This window comes from Pristiophorus japonicus, chromosome 12 (genome assembly GCF_044704955.1).
Source record: "Pristiophorus japonicus isolate sPriJap1 chromosome 12, sPriJap1.hap1, whole genome shotgun sequence".
NCBI classification, from domain to species: Eukaryota; Metazoa; Chordata; class Chondrichthyes; family Pristiophoridae; genus Pristiophorus; species Pristiophorus japonicus.
In genome coordinates this window covers 30,716,274-30,730,664 of record NC_091988.1, presented here as the reverse complement: position 1 = coordinate 30,730,664, position 14,391 = coordinate 30,716,274, and the positions used below count along the sequence as shown (strand labels likewise).

Below are 14,391 nucleotides of genomic sequence, written 5' to 3'. Positions count from 1 at the left end.
AACAGTAGGTGATTGTTTTACACAAACATTATCATTGGGGATACTGAGCATGTTTTACAAGTGTAGACGTTCCTAAGCATTGAGTACTGTAAGGAAAATCGAGTTATAAGTAGAAAGAACATGCATTAATATAGTACCTTTCACATCATCAAATGTCCCAAAGCACTTCACAGGCAATTAATTACTTTTCAAATGTAGTGACAGTTATGTAGGCAAATGCAGCAACCAGTTTGCATACAGTACTAATAGGTTTTCATATGCATCTATCAGTGTTTTTCTTTTTCCCACAAGAACATCCTCCCTCATATGATGAAACAATTGGTTAACACAGCAATCTTGAACAATATACTTTTTATTGCAAGGAAAATTAAAATTGTAGAATTTGTAGATCTAATGGAAGAGACCCAGGTTTGCATTCACTGAACACGTGTATTGTTAATTGAATTTTGTGGTGCTATCATCCTATTTTAATCCCTTTCAATGTTGTTGCTGGCAGGTAAACTGGATGAATTGCAAAAGCAGAGCAGTGGCCTGCAGAATGATTGTGATTCTCTTCGACAAGAGAAAGTTACTCTGACAGAAAAGCTGCAGCAGTTTGAGGAAGAGCTCCGATGGCAAGTTCCAGCAATAACTGCTTATTTATTTTTTATAAGACTGTGCTTTTGTTTTTGATTCTGTTTCTGATCCATGTTGACTCTAATGTGTCTACTAAATTGACTTGTTAAATATACTGACATTTCCTGTTATCTGCTCGATTCAGGTGATACTCAGCACAACCTAATCATATGATTTAAGAAATATAATTGTAGGTTTGTTGTTTTTAAACTAGTACTATTGTTCAAAATTATTTTCAGAACTTTTCTTGCATTTGCTGAACATGAAGTGCAATCCCACAAGGCATGGGGAAAAAAAAATTTGGATGAGTTAACCCCCTTCCTGTCTATTGGCTAGTTATAAAGTGGCATTGCCAGAGGCTTGGGAGTATATTGGCTCCTTTCACTCTGAAGGAATGGAATGCAAGAAATGGGAATATACAAACTTTTTTTTAAATTCTGTTAGTTTCTTCAGAACATGAACTCTCTGTTTATTGAGAGGCAATCAAAAACTGACAGAACTCGTCACAGAATATTGTTCTGTGCCATGTATTCCTACCACTTGTTTAGCAGACATGAAGCATAAATTATTAAATACCAGGCAGTCACCTGTGGAATGCTCATGGTAAGTTTGTGAAGAGGCTGTAGATGAAGGAACAGATCGGGTTGATGTGGAGTTTGAGTTGGGAGGCGTTTTTATGTGGTGTTGCAACCCACCACTCTGGACAGGTTTCCGAGAAAGGCAACAATCATGTCACCACAATGGATTGATTTATAAGATGCCTTTTAGATTAAAATGCATGAAAGATTCTTTAGGCTTTGAAAGAAAGACTGACTGACTTGTATTTATATAGCGTCTTTCACGACCACCGGACATTCCAAAGTACTTTACAGCCAGTGAATTCCTTTGAAGTGTAGTCACTGTTGCAGGAAATTCAACAGCCAATTTGTGCACAGCATGCTCCCATAAACAGCACTGTGATGAGGACCAAATAATCTGTTTTTGTTATGTTGATTGAGGGATAAATATTGGCTAGGATTGCCTCAAGTACTCCCTGTGATAGAGACCATTGCATTTTTTAATGGAATATTTAATGGAGAAGTATTTAAAGCAGAGAAAAATATAGGATATATGGGGAGAGAGCAGGAGAGTAGGATTAGTTTTGAATTTGTCGAGCAAAGAGCTGGTGCAGAAATGATTGGCCCAGTTATCCACTGTGCTTTAAACCTCTCCGATTCTATGGCTAGCTGTTGTAGAAAGTTCTGAAAAGCATGTAGAATAATTGAAGCTGATAGCAACCTGTTTATGTAGTATTATACTTTAATATGTCATTGTTATTTTAAAGATGAGTGGGGAGAAATTGAATGATTATTCTGTTACAGTGCTCAGCAGCAGAGTATGAAGCTGACCAAAGATGTCAGTGGGCTGGAAATTTCTCGCAAAGAGCTGGAAGTTCAGGTTGGGATGTTGAAGGAGCAGCGCTTACAGGAGACAAATGGACTGAGAACACAACTTGTACATGCTGAAAATGAGACTCAGAAATTTCAGAAACAGGTAATGAAGCATATACAGAAGAACTGCATTATCTATAATGTTTTTAAAAAGTGTGTCGTCTCAGAACTCCAAAGGTACAACACAGGCACAGTCTAGGGATTGGGTGGGGGATTTTTTATGCTGCTTGTTCAAATGTGCACGGTACTACAGAACAGATGGGCACAGTGGGGAAAGTGACCCAGATAAGATGCACATACCATAATAAAGAAAACAAACGAGTTCAAAGCAAAAATTCATCTTCAAGGGAATGAAGTAGTAACCATTGCAGAGACCTGGCTACAACCTGGCATGATTGGGAGCTAAATAATCCAGGCTATAAGATCTTTATAAAGGATTGGGAAAATATAGGAGCAGCAATATTGATGAGACACAATTACCACAATAGAAAGAAGGGATTTCAATATAGAAATGGTTACAGCACGGAAGAAGGCCCGTCGAGCCCATGCCGTCTCTCTGCTAGAGCACCTCAGCTAGTCCCTTTCCCCGTAGCCCTGCAATTTTTTTTCTTTCAGGAAGGGTGACCGGCAGTGGGATCATTGGGCGTCAATAAGGAACAACAAAGTTACAAAAACAATGTAGTGATATTGGGGGATTTTAATTCTCACTTAAACTGGGAGAAGCAGTACGGCTGAAGTAGTAAATGCAATGAATTTCTGGAATGTTTTCTAGAACAATATGTTTTAGAACCAACAAGGTTTTAGTGATGAACAAACCAAAATTATTCAACAATCTGATAAGGGAGCATCTTTTTCAATTAGTGACCATAGTATGATTGAATTTGGCATTAGGTTCAGAGGAAGAAGAGAGCATTACAGACTCTGGTTTTAAATTTAAGTAAGACAAACTTTAACAGGATTATAAATAAATTGATCACAGTAAACTGGGCTGAACTGCTAATGGGTAAACCTGCGTTAAAAAATTGCTTAGTGTAAACAAAATATGGTAATGCAGTAAAAACTTGGATTTAAGGTAGACAAATCTCTAGGACCTGATGGTTTCATTACAGGGTGTTAAAATAAAGGATACGTCCATTTGTACTAACTGAAATGCAACCATTTCTCTGGATTGGCTCTCCAGACCTATTGCTGATTGGTCCCCTTGGAGGACAAGCCACACCCTGAAGTTCCTCTGGAATGTGTAACTGGAACCGCCCAGCCCAAGTTCTGACTGACTTTCCAATTTGTAATTCGATCCATTTTGACTTCAGAAGCCACAGAGGATAGATCTCCCCAAAAGCCACCAAGTTCCAGTCGAAGTCCATTACCCCAGTGTAAGTGCATCCTTCCCCCAGCTGAAGACCCTTACCCCAGTGTAAATGTACCCAAGTGCAAGACCTTACTGCCCCCCTCCCCGCCCCCAAATAGATGGGGCATTGTGTGCGGATTGTTAACGTGTTTATTGGGTATGAAATGAATAGTGACAGTGTCGTGACTTCTGGATTTCATCCACCCCAACGATGTCCCATGTAACACACGCACTGGGCTTGCACGCACCAGGGGGTAGGAAGAACGTGATCCATCCCTCTTTCCCCTCTGATTTCTGCCCCCCCCCCCCCCATATCTATCTTACTCTCTTTCTCCCCCCGCCCCCCCCAGCTCGTCCTCTCTTCTCCTCCTCCCTCCCCCCATGCGCTCTCTTTCCTTCCCCCCCCAGTGCTCCTCCTCCCCCCCCCCCCCCCCCCAAAACCGGGGCACTATGAGAGGCTCGGTGTATGCGTTTGGCTGCTCAGTGGAGACAGCGTGGTGTTGTACGCATGCGCAGAAAAGGGTTAGTAAGAATTGTTGGGGGGGGGGGGCGGAGTCGGTGATATTTGTCCTAACTCCTGCTCTGCGTATGCGCCACGAGATGCGTGCGCAGAAGGGAGACTTAGTACAAATAGTTACTTTGTAAAATAAATAGATGAAGATATTGCAGAAGCATTAATCATCATTTTCCAAAGCGCTCTAGATTCAGGAATTGTGCTTTTAGATTGGAAAATTTCAAATCTCACTCCATTATTTAAGTAGAAAGGGAGGCAGAAACCAGTTAACTGCCAGGTTAACATCAATTATGGAGAAGTTACAGTAATTTATCTTCAGAGACAGAGTGACTGAGCACTTTGAGTATCAGCTGATGAGAGAGTCAATGTGGATTTATGAAGGTAGATCAAGTCTGAAATTTTTGAGGAGCAGGTGGATAGGGGAGTATCTATGGATGATGTCTATATGGATTTCCAAAAAGCATTTGACAACTTGCCACGTGAGTTTAATAGCAAATATTGAGAGCACGTGAAATTACAGGTAACCTTGTGATTGTAATTGGTTGGGAGATCGGAGACAGAGTTGGGATAAAGGGTTTTTTCTCTAATTGGCGGGATGTGACAAGTGGCGTTCCCCAGGGATCTCGGGCCGCAGCTTTTCACCATGTATATTAATTACTTGAATAAAGGAATGTAGAATTGTATATCCAAGTTTGCAGCTAACATTAAGGGCCCAAGTTTCCACACGCGCCTAAAATGGAAGCCCGTTTTTCGCGCCACAAAGTGCGCCTAAAAGAATCCTCGGTATTCTCCACCTACCTGCAGGTCCTCTGGCCCTCGGCGCAGCCAGCACGAGCTGTGGGGGGGCGGAGCCAGGTCCCTGCGCTGAAAACAGTGCCGGGACCTCTGCACATGCGCGCTACAGTGGGCACGCAAGTGCAGTAGCTCCAGGCGCCGAACTGTGTGGGAGGGGCTGAAGCACGCAGCCTCTCTTTTCCCCCCCCCCCCCTCTCTCCCTCACTCCCCCTCTCTTCCTCTCTCTCTCTCCCCCCCTCTCTCTTCCCCCCCCTTTCTTCCTCTCTCTCCCCCCCTCTCTTCCTCTCTTCCCCCCCCCCTCTCCCTCTCTCTCTCTTCTTCCCCCCCCCGACCCGAACCGAACCTCCCCGACCCAACCCAACCCAACGCCACCTACCTGTAAATCTGGTGCTGGGGTCGGGCCCTGCCCGAAGTCTCAGGCCGGCCCGTTCAGCCTTCGGTCCCGAAAGGCCTGCCTGAAGCACTTTCACACAGGTAGGAAGATGGTTTATTTAATCTTTTCTTGGCTTATAAATGTTTATTCAGGTTGGATTTATTTGTATAATATTTGTAGAAGTATAAATAAGGATTTATTATAGAATTTAATTACTTTCCTTTCCCCCCCGCCCCCCCCACCTCGTTCTGGACGCCTAATTTGTAACCTGCGCCTGATTTTTTAATGTGTAGAACAGGTTTTTTTCAGTTCTACAAAAATCTTCACTTGCTCCATTCTACTTTAGTTTGGAGTACGTTTTCACTGTGGAAACTTTCAAATCAGGCGTCAGTGGCCGGACACGCCCCCTTTTGAAGAAAAAATTCTGTTCCAAAGTAGAACTGTTCTACCTGACTAGAACTGCAGAAAAAAAAATGTGGAGAATTGCGATTTCTAAGATAGTCCGTTCTCCACCAGTTGCTCCTAAAAATCAGGCGCAAATCATGTGGAAACTTGGGCCCTAAGTTAGGAGACAGAGTAAGTTGTGTGGATGGGAACAGGAAGTTACAAAGGGATGTAAGCGGACTAAGTTGTCAACTGCTCAATAGTTATTATGCTATACCATAATGAATGCACACAAAACAAACATCTATAATTTTACAAGTGAAAGTGTCATCGGGGTCACTTGAAACATTATAAGCAATTTTCACTCGATCCAAGAATACTTTTTCTTGCTGTTTCCTAGTGCTGAGAAAACGTGAAGCCATTTAGGACCGAGATGAGGAGAAACTTCTTCACCCAGAGAGTGGTGAACCTGTGGAATTCTCTACCACAGAAAGTAGTTGAGGCCAATTCACTAAATATATTCAAAAGGGAGTTAGATGAAGTCCTTACTACTCGGGGAATCAAGGGTTATGGCGAGAAAGCAGGAAGGGGGTACTGAAGTTTCATGTTCAGCCATGAACTCATTGAATGGCGGTGCAGGCTAGAAGGGCTGAATGGCCTGCTCCTGCACCTATTTTCTATGTTTCTATGTTTCCATTTCTTGAAATGCATTTCGTATAGAAATTAATTCTATATTTAAAACCATCTGCACCAAATATATTCTCAATGCAAGCTCAGAATAGCAAATATATATAAATTATATAATTTGATGAGGAACAAAAATCATAAACCATTTTGGATAGTCCATTATTTATATTGAAAGTTGGAGGCTGAGGCGCTCTGACTAGGTTTATTTGATTGAGGAGTGAGTTCAAACTATTTTTTCCTTCTCCCTGCCTGTGTCTCCTAAAGCTGGTTATTCATGCTTGAGGTTTGGTGCAACAGCAGCCCTCCAGCACCTTTCCCAAGTGGCCATTCTTGTGTGATCCGAGATACTGAGCGGTGTTAGGCTATTTAACTGTAGTAGGTATCTGTGTACACTTAGTTACGCTACACATCTGGCACTGAGCCACACAGGTCAGGACCCACTGCATGAGTAATTGCATTCATGAGTGGTGTAATGGGAGAATGCCAGAGGGAAAACTTGGGAAAGAACAATAAATAACTTTTGTTTAAGTAGTCACACAGTTCCAACTGTATAGAGCATGCAAAGACTACAGTTATGTGTCACATGAAATAACAGGTTATCAAAGATTTAGACATATGAACTCACTAAATTTCTGATAAAATCATAGTACAATTTAAAAACCTAAACAAGAACTTTCTACATATGTTCATAAGTGTCGGTATAACAGTATTTGTGAAATCCTTCTATAATTGATCTATGTTCTAGTATGAAGTAAATCAGACCATGTACGTGGAGTTGAAGGAAAAACTTGACATAACTCGGAAGGAGAATGAATCCATCACAGAAGAGCTCGTAGACTGTAAAGAAAATCTGAAGCTGCTGCAACAGAAGGGAAACAATGTGAGTCTTATAAATTCATTTCTCTGCCTAGACTTCTTGCAGTTATTTTCTTATGTCCAGTTTCTTTTCAATGTTTTTTCATTTGAATTAAAAGTTAGAATAAGATTGTTAAATTTAAGTCTGATATGAAATCAAATCTTTACTATATTATATCCAGTCAGTGCTGCATAAAATATTGTAAATTATAGATCATAATTTAATACTTTGATTTAGATCAAATTCCCTACCTTTTTCATGCCAAGATAACTCATTAATAACGTTAGTGTTGAAATACAGCCTTTATGGCTCTGATTTAGCCAGAAATTTAAATCAAGGTGTCAAAGTTGGGCCTGAGGGCATTCGGATGTAAAGTGAGCTGGGGTCTTGGTGGCCTCTGCTTTTCCTGTTAGTAAGGGACTCCTATATTCAACTATTTTACCTTTACTCTTTTCCCCCATTCTTAATTATTTTTGCTATGTATCTCTTATTTTTCACAACAACAGCACTCTATAAGCTGAACAATATCTCTCAAATTAAACGGAGAAAATTAAAATCTCAAAATCCTGGTGTCCACTGTTGTGTTAACCTACCTAGCTATTCCTCCTCCTGGTTTATCAATGGTCTCCGCAACCCATGATAATTTGCCAATAGTGCAATGGAGATTAGGAGCAAAGGAATATAGAGGGCCAGAGAAGACCGTTTTGGTCCATCTAACCGGCCCCAGTTTTTTTTTTTATATGTATACATCTGTGTTCTCTAAGTACAGACAAACTTAGCTTCTGTAGTCTATCCTTGTAACTCAGATATCTGAAGTCAACTATCAAATGGGTAGCCTTTTTGCTGCAACTTTTCCAGTGCCGTGAAGCCATTCCTGTAATATGGTGACCAGAACTGCTCTCTACTTCATATGGGGCCTTTAGAGACTCCGTATACTATCCTGTGATTGATTTACATTCATGCAGCAGTCAGTGTTTTAAGCTGACAGCATTTAAACCTACCTGTCGTCTTGTCAACATTTAACAAGGAAAATCAGCGCTTTTCACTGGGATTGGAGGTTATCGACATGGACCACTCAGATCATTTGGTAGGTGGGACTGGAGCCAGTCAGAACCAGAACAGTTGGAGTATGGAACTGGAATTAGCCAGACATTACTTTCTTCCATTGTACAGAAACCAGAGGCATAAACATTTCAAATGAACTGTTGGTTTCTGGGAGCAGGTTTGCACACCAGACAAGCGAGTTGATTTACACTCACCAGCAGCAGCAGGAGGCCACCGTGATTCTAACCAATTGGCGGGAAGAGAGTGGAGAATGGTTGCTAGTAGGGACAGATCGGATGGCCAAGTGTCACCGAAGGGAAGGGGGTGGGAGACTGGGGTAGAGAGGCTGTGACTTTCCTTATGGTGTCAGAAGGGACCTTCTGTGACTAGACCAGCTGCAGACCTACTTCCCCACTCGTACCCAATTAAAATGCTATTTGAGTTCTGTTGACTTAATAGGCTCCCAATTTTCATAAATTCATGAGGCCGCCACCTGCTCCAGGCAGGTGTCTCATCCGACCTGCAGATTTAAAATTCGGGGGAAAAATCTTTACACGGCAGTTAGCTAGAATGTGGAAAAATTCTCTGGTACAAAATGGTGCTGAAATAGATGTCGCCCCACCCCGGTGACGGGCGGGAGAGGGTCAGGGAAGGAAGATTTAATCTGTCAAATGAGCGAAATGCAACACCAAACCACTGCGCATGCATTTGTTGCCGTTTTTACGGTGGCGAATATCATGGCATCTGAGTGTCCTGCCATGGACAGGAGAAACACATCATTAACATATTTAAATAAGGCTCCCATAGTGCAATTGGGAGCCAGATTTAAAATTCACTGGTGCTGCCTGTGTTTCCCAGAGATCAGGAAGTTCGGCAAGACATCTGTCTTCACCCCGCCACGTGGACCACAGCCTTGCCAGATTCTTCAGCCATTTTTGGCCTTCCCAGCACCCTCGCTGCAAATATCGAGCCAGAGTCCTTGGGGCCGAAATTACCCTCAGCGAGAAATTGGGGAGGGCACTTTGAATTAGCTGGAAATTTAGTGTCCGGTGAGACGGGCTGCCAAGTCGCTGGCAATTCAGCTAGAGTAAAAAAAAAAAAATAGTGGGAGCAGTAACCTGAGTATTGGCGCATCATTCACCGAGCAGAATACTCAGCGGCACGCCACTGCGTCGCAAAGTCCCTCCCCTTCTCCAGGGGGAGGGCCACTGGGACTGCGGCATCCACTTCAGTGGCGCCCAGGGAGGGTTTCGGCCCGACCAGTGGCCCGGCACCCAAGAGGGGGTGCTGAACTGCCGAATGACAGCCCGGCCGATCCAGCGGTCACCATTGTCAGTCCGACTGAAAAGTCGACCGACGCAAAAAAGATGGCGGCCGCCAGCGCCACTTTAAGGGCGGCCACATCGTCCCATCCACCACAGATTCTCTCCCCGTGGGGCGATAAGGGGTCAGCGCAAGGCGATGATGTCATCGCTGTGGTGCAGTGCAAACCCCTTTTTGCCGGCGGAGCCCCGAGGGCAATTCCGGGGAGGGGTGCCTGGGCGAAAACCCTTTAGCGCCTCCCAGAGGCACTAACGGGCCTTTTTTAAAAGGGTAATCCCCCGCCCCCCCCCCCCCCCCAGCTCCCGGTAAATAATTTTACAAGAGAATTATATAATTGCTTGAAGTGGAATATTAAAAGAAATGGAGAGTGAACAGTAGTGTTTGATTAGACTGGATGGCTCATGTAGAAAATTACACCGGCACAGAATTAATCAGCAGATGCCCTGTTTCTGTGCTGAGGCATTCAGTGCTAACCCAGGGTCTGTGAGAGCCTTTCCTAGAAGACATGGGAGGCCAGAGCCATGCATCTTGAAGAAGACTTTAATTGGACCACTGGCTTTTCAGCTTTTCAGCAGGTTTTCTAGCAATCTGCCGACAGTTAAAAGATTTGCATTAATATCAAGATGTCCCAAAGCACTTTACGCTCAATGAAGTACTTTTTAAAATGTAGTTACTGCTGTAATGTAGGAAACGGGAATACACGATTTAAGAGAATTAGTAAGGATACCTTGCATTAATGTTTTACAAGGGAGTTAAGTAGTTGTGCCATCAGTTTATGTTTAGAAATATGATCTGCAAGATAACAAAGTAGTTATTTAATTGGCAATTATTCATTTGTCAGCTGATGCAAGATTGTATTGCATGAATATCCTTTTCCATGTATCTCACTAATTATAATGCTTAAAAGTACCCGTCAAGAAATGTGTTCTACCAATCAATAAGTACATCACTTCGGTAAAGTAAAGGCTTACCCTCGTGTATTCTGAAGAATTCAGTGGATTCTCTTCACTGCTAGTTGGGTGACTAGCTGGGTCTGTGCCTGGTCTGTAGGAAAAGTGGTAAAATATTTTGCAAGACAAGGTTTTTGCAAAAAAATTCACATCCATTTGAGAGCTGTGTTTTCTTTCACAATATGTCACTTTGGCACGCTTAAGTTTACAAACCACCAATATATTCCCTGAAAATCTCCACTGTGCATTCTGGTGCATCGCACACTGTGACTGTGAATATCCCTTCCCTCCCTCAGCCTTCCACCATATTGCAACCTATCCCTGCTCTAGGCGTCGCCCTAATCCTGGCTTTCCTGTACTGGTGGTCCGGTCACCTATGGTAGATGAAGGTACACAGCTACAATATATGTCTCTGTGTTCCCCTCCTAATTTGTATCCCTTCTTCACAAGATGCATGAACAGTCATCATGGAGTTTTAACTTGCTAATCTGTATGTTGCAGGGTATTCTGATACTAACTATCTTTTAGAGCCCATATTTATTTTCCTTATTTGCTTCATTGTTGTTTTTTTATTGTAAAACTGTTTTGATACCTATTTTGCTATGTTTTGCTCTAACATCACACTAATGCCAGTCTAGCATGTGTATTTACCTAAAGCTGAAAAATGTCGTGTTTGTGCGGGAAAATTATAATAGTACAGCGGATTGGGGTAACATTTGATTAAGTACTCTGATTTAAGCCTCTTTATTTCAATATGTTTAACTCAGATTTGTTTCTAATATGATCATTCAGGTGAGCAAAACTATTTAATCCCAATTAATTGTATTTAAGAGCAGTTAAGAAATAGGGAAATGGAAGAATAAAGGAGATGGTTTACTGTGCATCGAGTGTAGACTGATAAGATTTAACCCTACTTAATAGAACATTCATTCATATATTTAACTTAGCAAGTGAGACTTTAGATGAACTATAAAAATACAGTTTAAGTGATCAGAGTGTAAACATTACGAATTTTTCTATTTGTTTTAAATGTTGTCAGTGAAGATCTGCCTTGCATGAAGAAAAATCCTGATCAGTGTTTGGTCTCGCTGTATGATCAGAGATGTGTGACATGTTAGTTAGAGTTGGAACTGCACAGTGGAAATTCTGTACTTAAACTTTATTTTACCCCAAACTGCTAGTCTGTATGTTCATAAAACAATGGTCCATAAACAATAAACTTGACTTTTTTTAAATGAACCTTTTCAGGGTGGATTGCTCAAGTGGATGCCAGTGGTGGCCGTGCTGCTTGCTGTGACGGTGGTAGTGTTATACCCAGCGTTGAAAAGGGCCTCGCCCTGAAACTGCGTGATGTCTCTCAAACTACAGAATGTTCTCCCCATTGACTTTGGCTTTCTTTTACCACAGGGACAAGCAGATCTGTTTCCTTCCTTTTTACCTCTAACAAAAACACAGCTGTTTCAGAGTACAACTGTAGGGTCTTTGCTTGAACTGTATAAAATGTAATTGTATATAGAGGGAATAAAAATCGTGACTGGATTCTACTCTAGAAAATGTTTTGTTTGCAGTTTGCCATTATTTTTTAAATCAGTACTTTGGGATTATGTAAAGAGATGTGGTGGCCTAAACTAGGCTTCTTGGTACCAAAATATGAAGAAACAAGGAATTTAATTTAGTTTCACTTCTGAGTTCTGCTGTCTCCTTTGACAACAGTGGTGCAATTCCACCAACTGGTGCACGTAGGCCTGAAGAATGATGCTAACGGGGACACAAGTGGTTAATCTGCTGTCAGTTTGATCCATATGCAAGAGGTGATGTGCCATTTAAACAGCGGTCAAAATTTCAAAAAATAAATTAATGCTATTGCAGACCTGGAAGACACTACCTGATTTTCATGTTTTTTTTTTTTCCCCCAACCTGCTCACTTTTTATGGACAAACCATATTAATGCTTCACCCAGCTAAGGTAAGTGGACCACAAACCCCTCTGCAGCATCAAGTCCATGCTCCTCTGTGCATCAGTTGGTGGAAGGTGTGCATCGATGGGTAGAAAAAGACTGAATGTTTGTTTGTTTTCCCCCTAGTAATAGGGATACCTATGTAAGAGGCTGACTGAAATATTTCTGATGCACAGTACAGTGTTAGTTATGACTGGGACTCAAATCTGCAACCATAAAGCAGTGTAATGCTACTGCCTTAATCACTACATTCCCAGGACAGTCCTTCATTTGTCTTTCAGACAGCTGTCATGCTCACTATAGGAGTCACACCAGCATGCACTTTGTTTTGAAGTGAGTTACAGGAGAAAATGGATCGTCACCTTAATTTTTTCATGATACCTTTTAGCCAAATGAGTTGGATATTGCCTTATTTTAAAACTAATTCAATTTATACATTTTCAACTACAGAATGATCTGTTGGTGCAGTTGTACTATGTAATTACAAATATTGGTACAAAATTCAGTAGTCACTCAAATAAAAAAGAACACTTTAAAATTACAGCTGGTTTAAAATATTCTTGACAATGGAAATAGGTCTTCAAGAATGTATTGAGAAATCTGCTATATAATTTATCTTAAACACGTTGAGGGTGAGTGTATGGTTATTAGATGGCCCGTTCATCTTGGGATTTTTATGTTTAAACAAAAGGCTGTGGGGGGTGGGGGAGGGGGGGAAACGCTTGTTTATGTGGAAACAAACAAATCTGTTTTAAAGTCCGTCAATCTGAGCAATTGTTTAGATGACCAATAAGCTATGATATTCCACCCCAGCTATATACACATGCCAGTGGTCCTTGGTACCTCCTGTACATAGGTTGTTTGCAAATATTGTTCTGATACGCTGAATTGCAGAAATAAATTTTTTAAAGTAAAATAATTGTTTTAAATCTATTTTGTAAAAAAGGTTGGAAAGTACAGTAGAATTTCTGGAGTACAAATTAAAGTATTTGCACTAACATATGTGATGTGCATGATTTAATAAAATACAGTTTGCTCTCCCTTTGTGCATTTGAGTTTATTACTAAGGGAAGATACACAGTTGTATGACTTTCAAGAACACCAGAGTAAATATGACATTTGTGTGCAACACCCATTAGTTGGTGGAGGAAAATAAATAACAAAACATGGTTTATTTTTGGATAGAGTTTCCGTTTTGCCCAAAATCAGCCAAACCAGCACAAAAAATCAGGAAATTTCAAGCACAGGTTACATCCAGCACATTTCGAGTTTCCGCGATCTTTTGCGCTGCTTTAAAAAAATATTCTGCTGGAAGCTGGCCCCACCCACAAAACTAGCCACGCTCCCAGGTCGAATTAATCACCATAGCGAGTTCCCGCTAATTGTGCCCGTTTACGGGCCTTCGAGGAGGCTCTTAAAATTAAGCTGTTTATTTTAGGGGCAAGTACACCAATGGGCACCTTTTTTTAAAAGCATTTAAATATTAAAGAATATTTAATTTAGTAGGCAATTGACTACAGTACATCAATGAAACCATTAAATGGTCTGTACAGTTTTTTAAGTCATTTCAGTCATTTAAAATCAGCTTACTCACAGGTGGTGGACTAGACACTTATTTAAAAAAATTATTTTTGGTAATAAGCTCATTTTCAGCTGTATTAATAAAACTACACCAGGTTACCACTTAATGTAAGGAAAAAAATTACATTCTAAAACGCTGCCTGATTGCATTGGTTCATGGAAGAATTTACATTTGGTGATATGCAAATGAGTTAGAGCAGAAACTTGAGCAAAAAAATCAATTCAGGAAACTAGCACAACTTGCCAATTATGCCCAAAGTGTAAACTCTATCCAGATATGCCATGATCTAGTTACATCCAATGTGATTAGATACTGATCTATCAATGATTGCATCCTCAATACCATTTTAAATTCTGGATTTCTGAACTGCTTCCGGAACTTTTAAAGTAAAAGCTGTAACCGAGCTAACCAATAGCTTAGTGACTAAATTCACTGTGTGGTTTATTACTCAATCGTGCAAACTAGTTCCCAACCCTGATCTGTGCCAAGTTAAGTAGATCAAGGAATATGTTTTTAATGCAGTTCCTGGACAT

General features: G+C 41.2%; 1 protein-coding gene across 7 annotated transcripts in view; it reads left to right on the top strand.

Moving 5' to 3' along the window:
* slmapa (sarcolemma associated protein a) overlaps nucleotides 1–11,873 on the top strand; it is a 242,193-nt gene extending 230,320 nt beyond the window's left edge. For 5 of the 7 annotated variants that reach the window (XM_070895262.1, XM_070895261.1, XM_070895266.1 and 2 more), the window contains 4 exons: nucleotides 497–614; nucleotides 1,977–2,148; nucleotides 6,892–7,026; nucleotides 11,568–11,873. In XM_070895262.1, coding sequence (XP_070751363.1) covers nucleotides 497–614; nucleotides 1,977–2,148; nucleotides 6,892–7,026; nucleotides 11,568–11,660 — 518 coding nt within the window. In that variant the 3' untranslated portion in view covers nucleotides 11,661–11,873. Of the gene's footprint in view, nucleotides 1–496; nucleotides 615–1,976; nucleotides 2,149–6,891; nucleotides 7,027–10,615; nucleotides 10,709–11,567 lie in introns of all 7 variants that reach the window. The other 2 variants (XM_070895263.1, XM_070895265.1) reach the window with 1 other exon arrangement.
* Nucleotides 11,874–14,391: the final 2,518 nt, after the last annotated feature.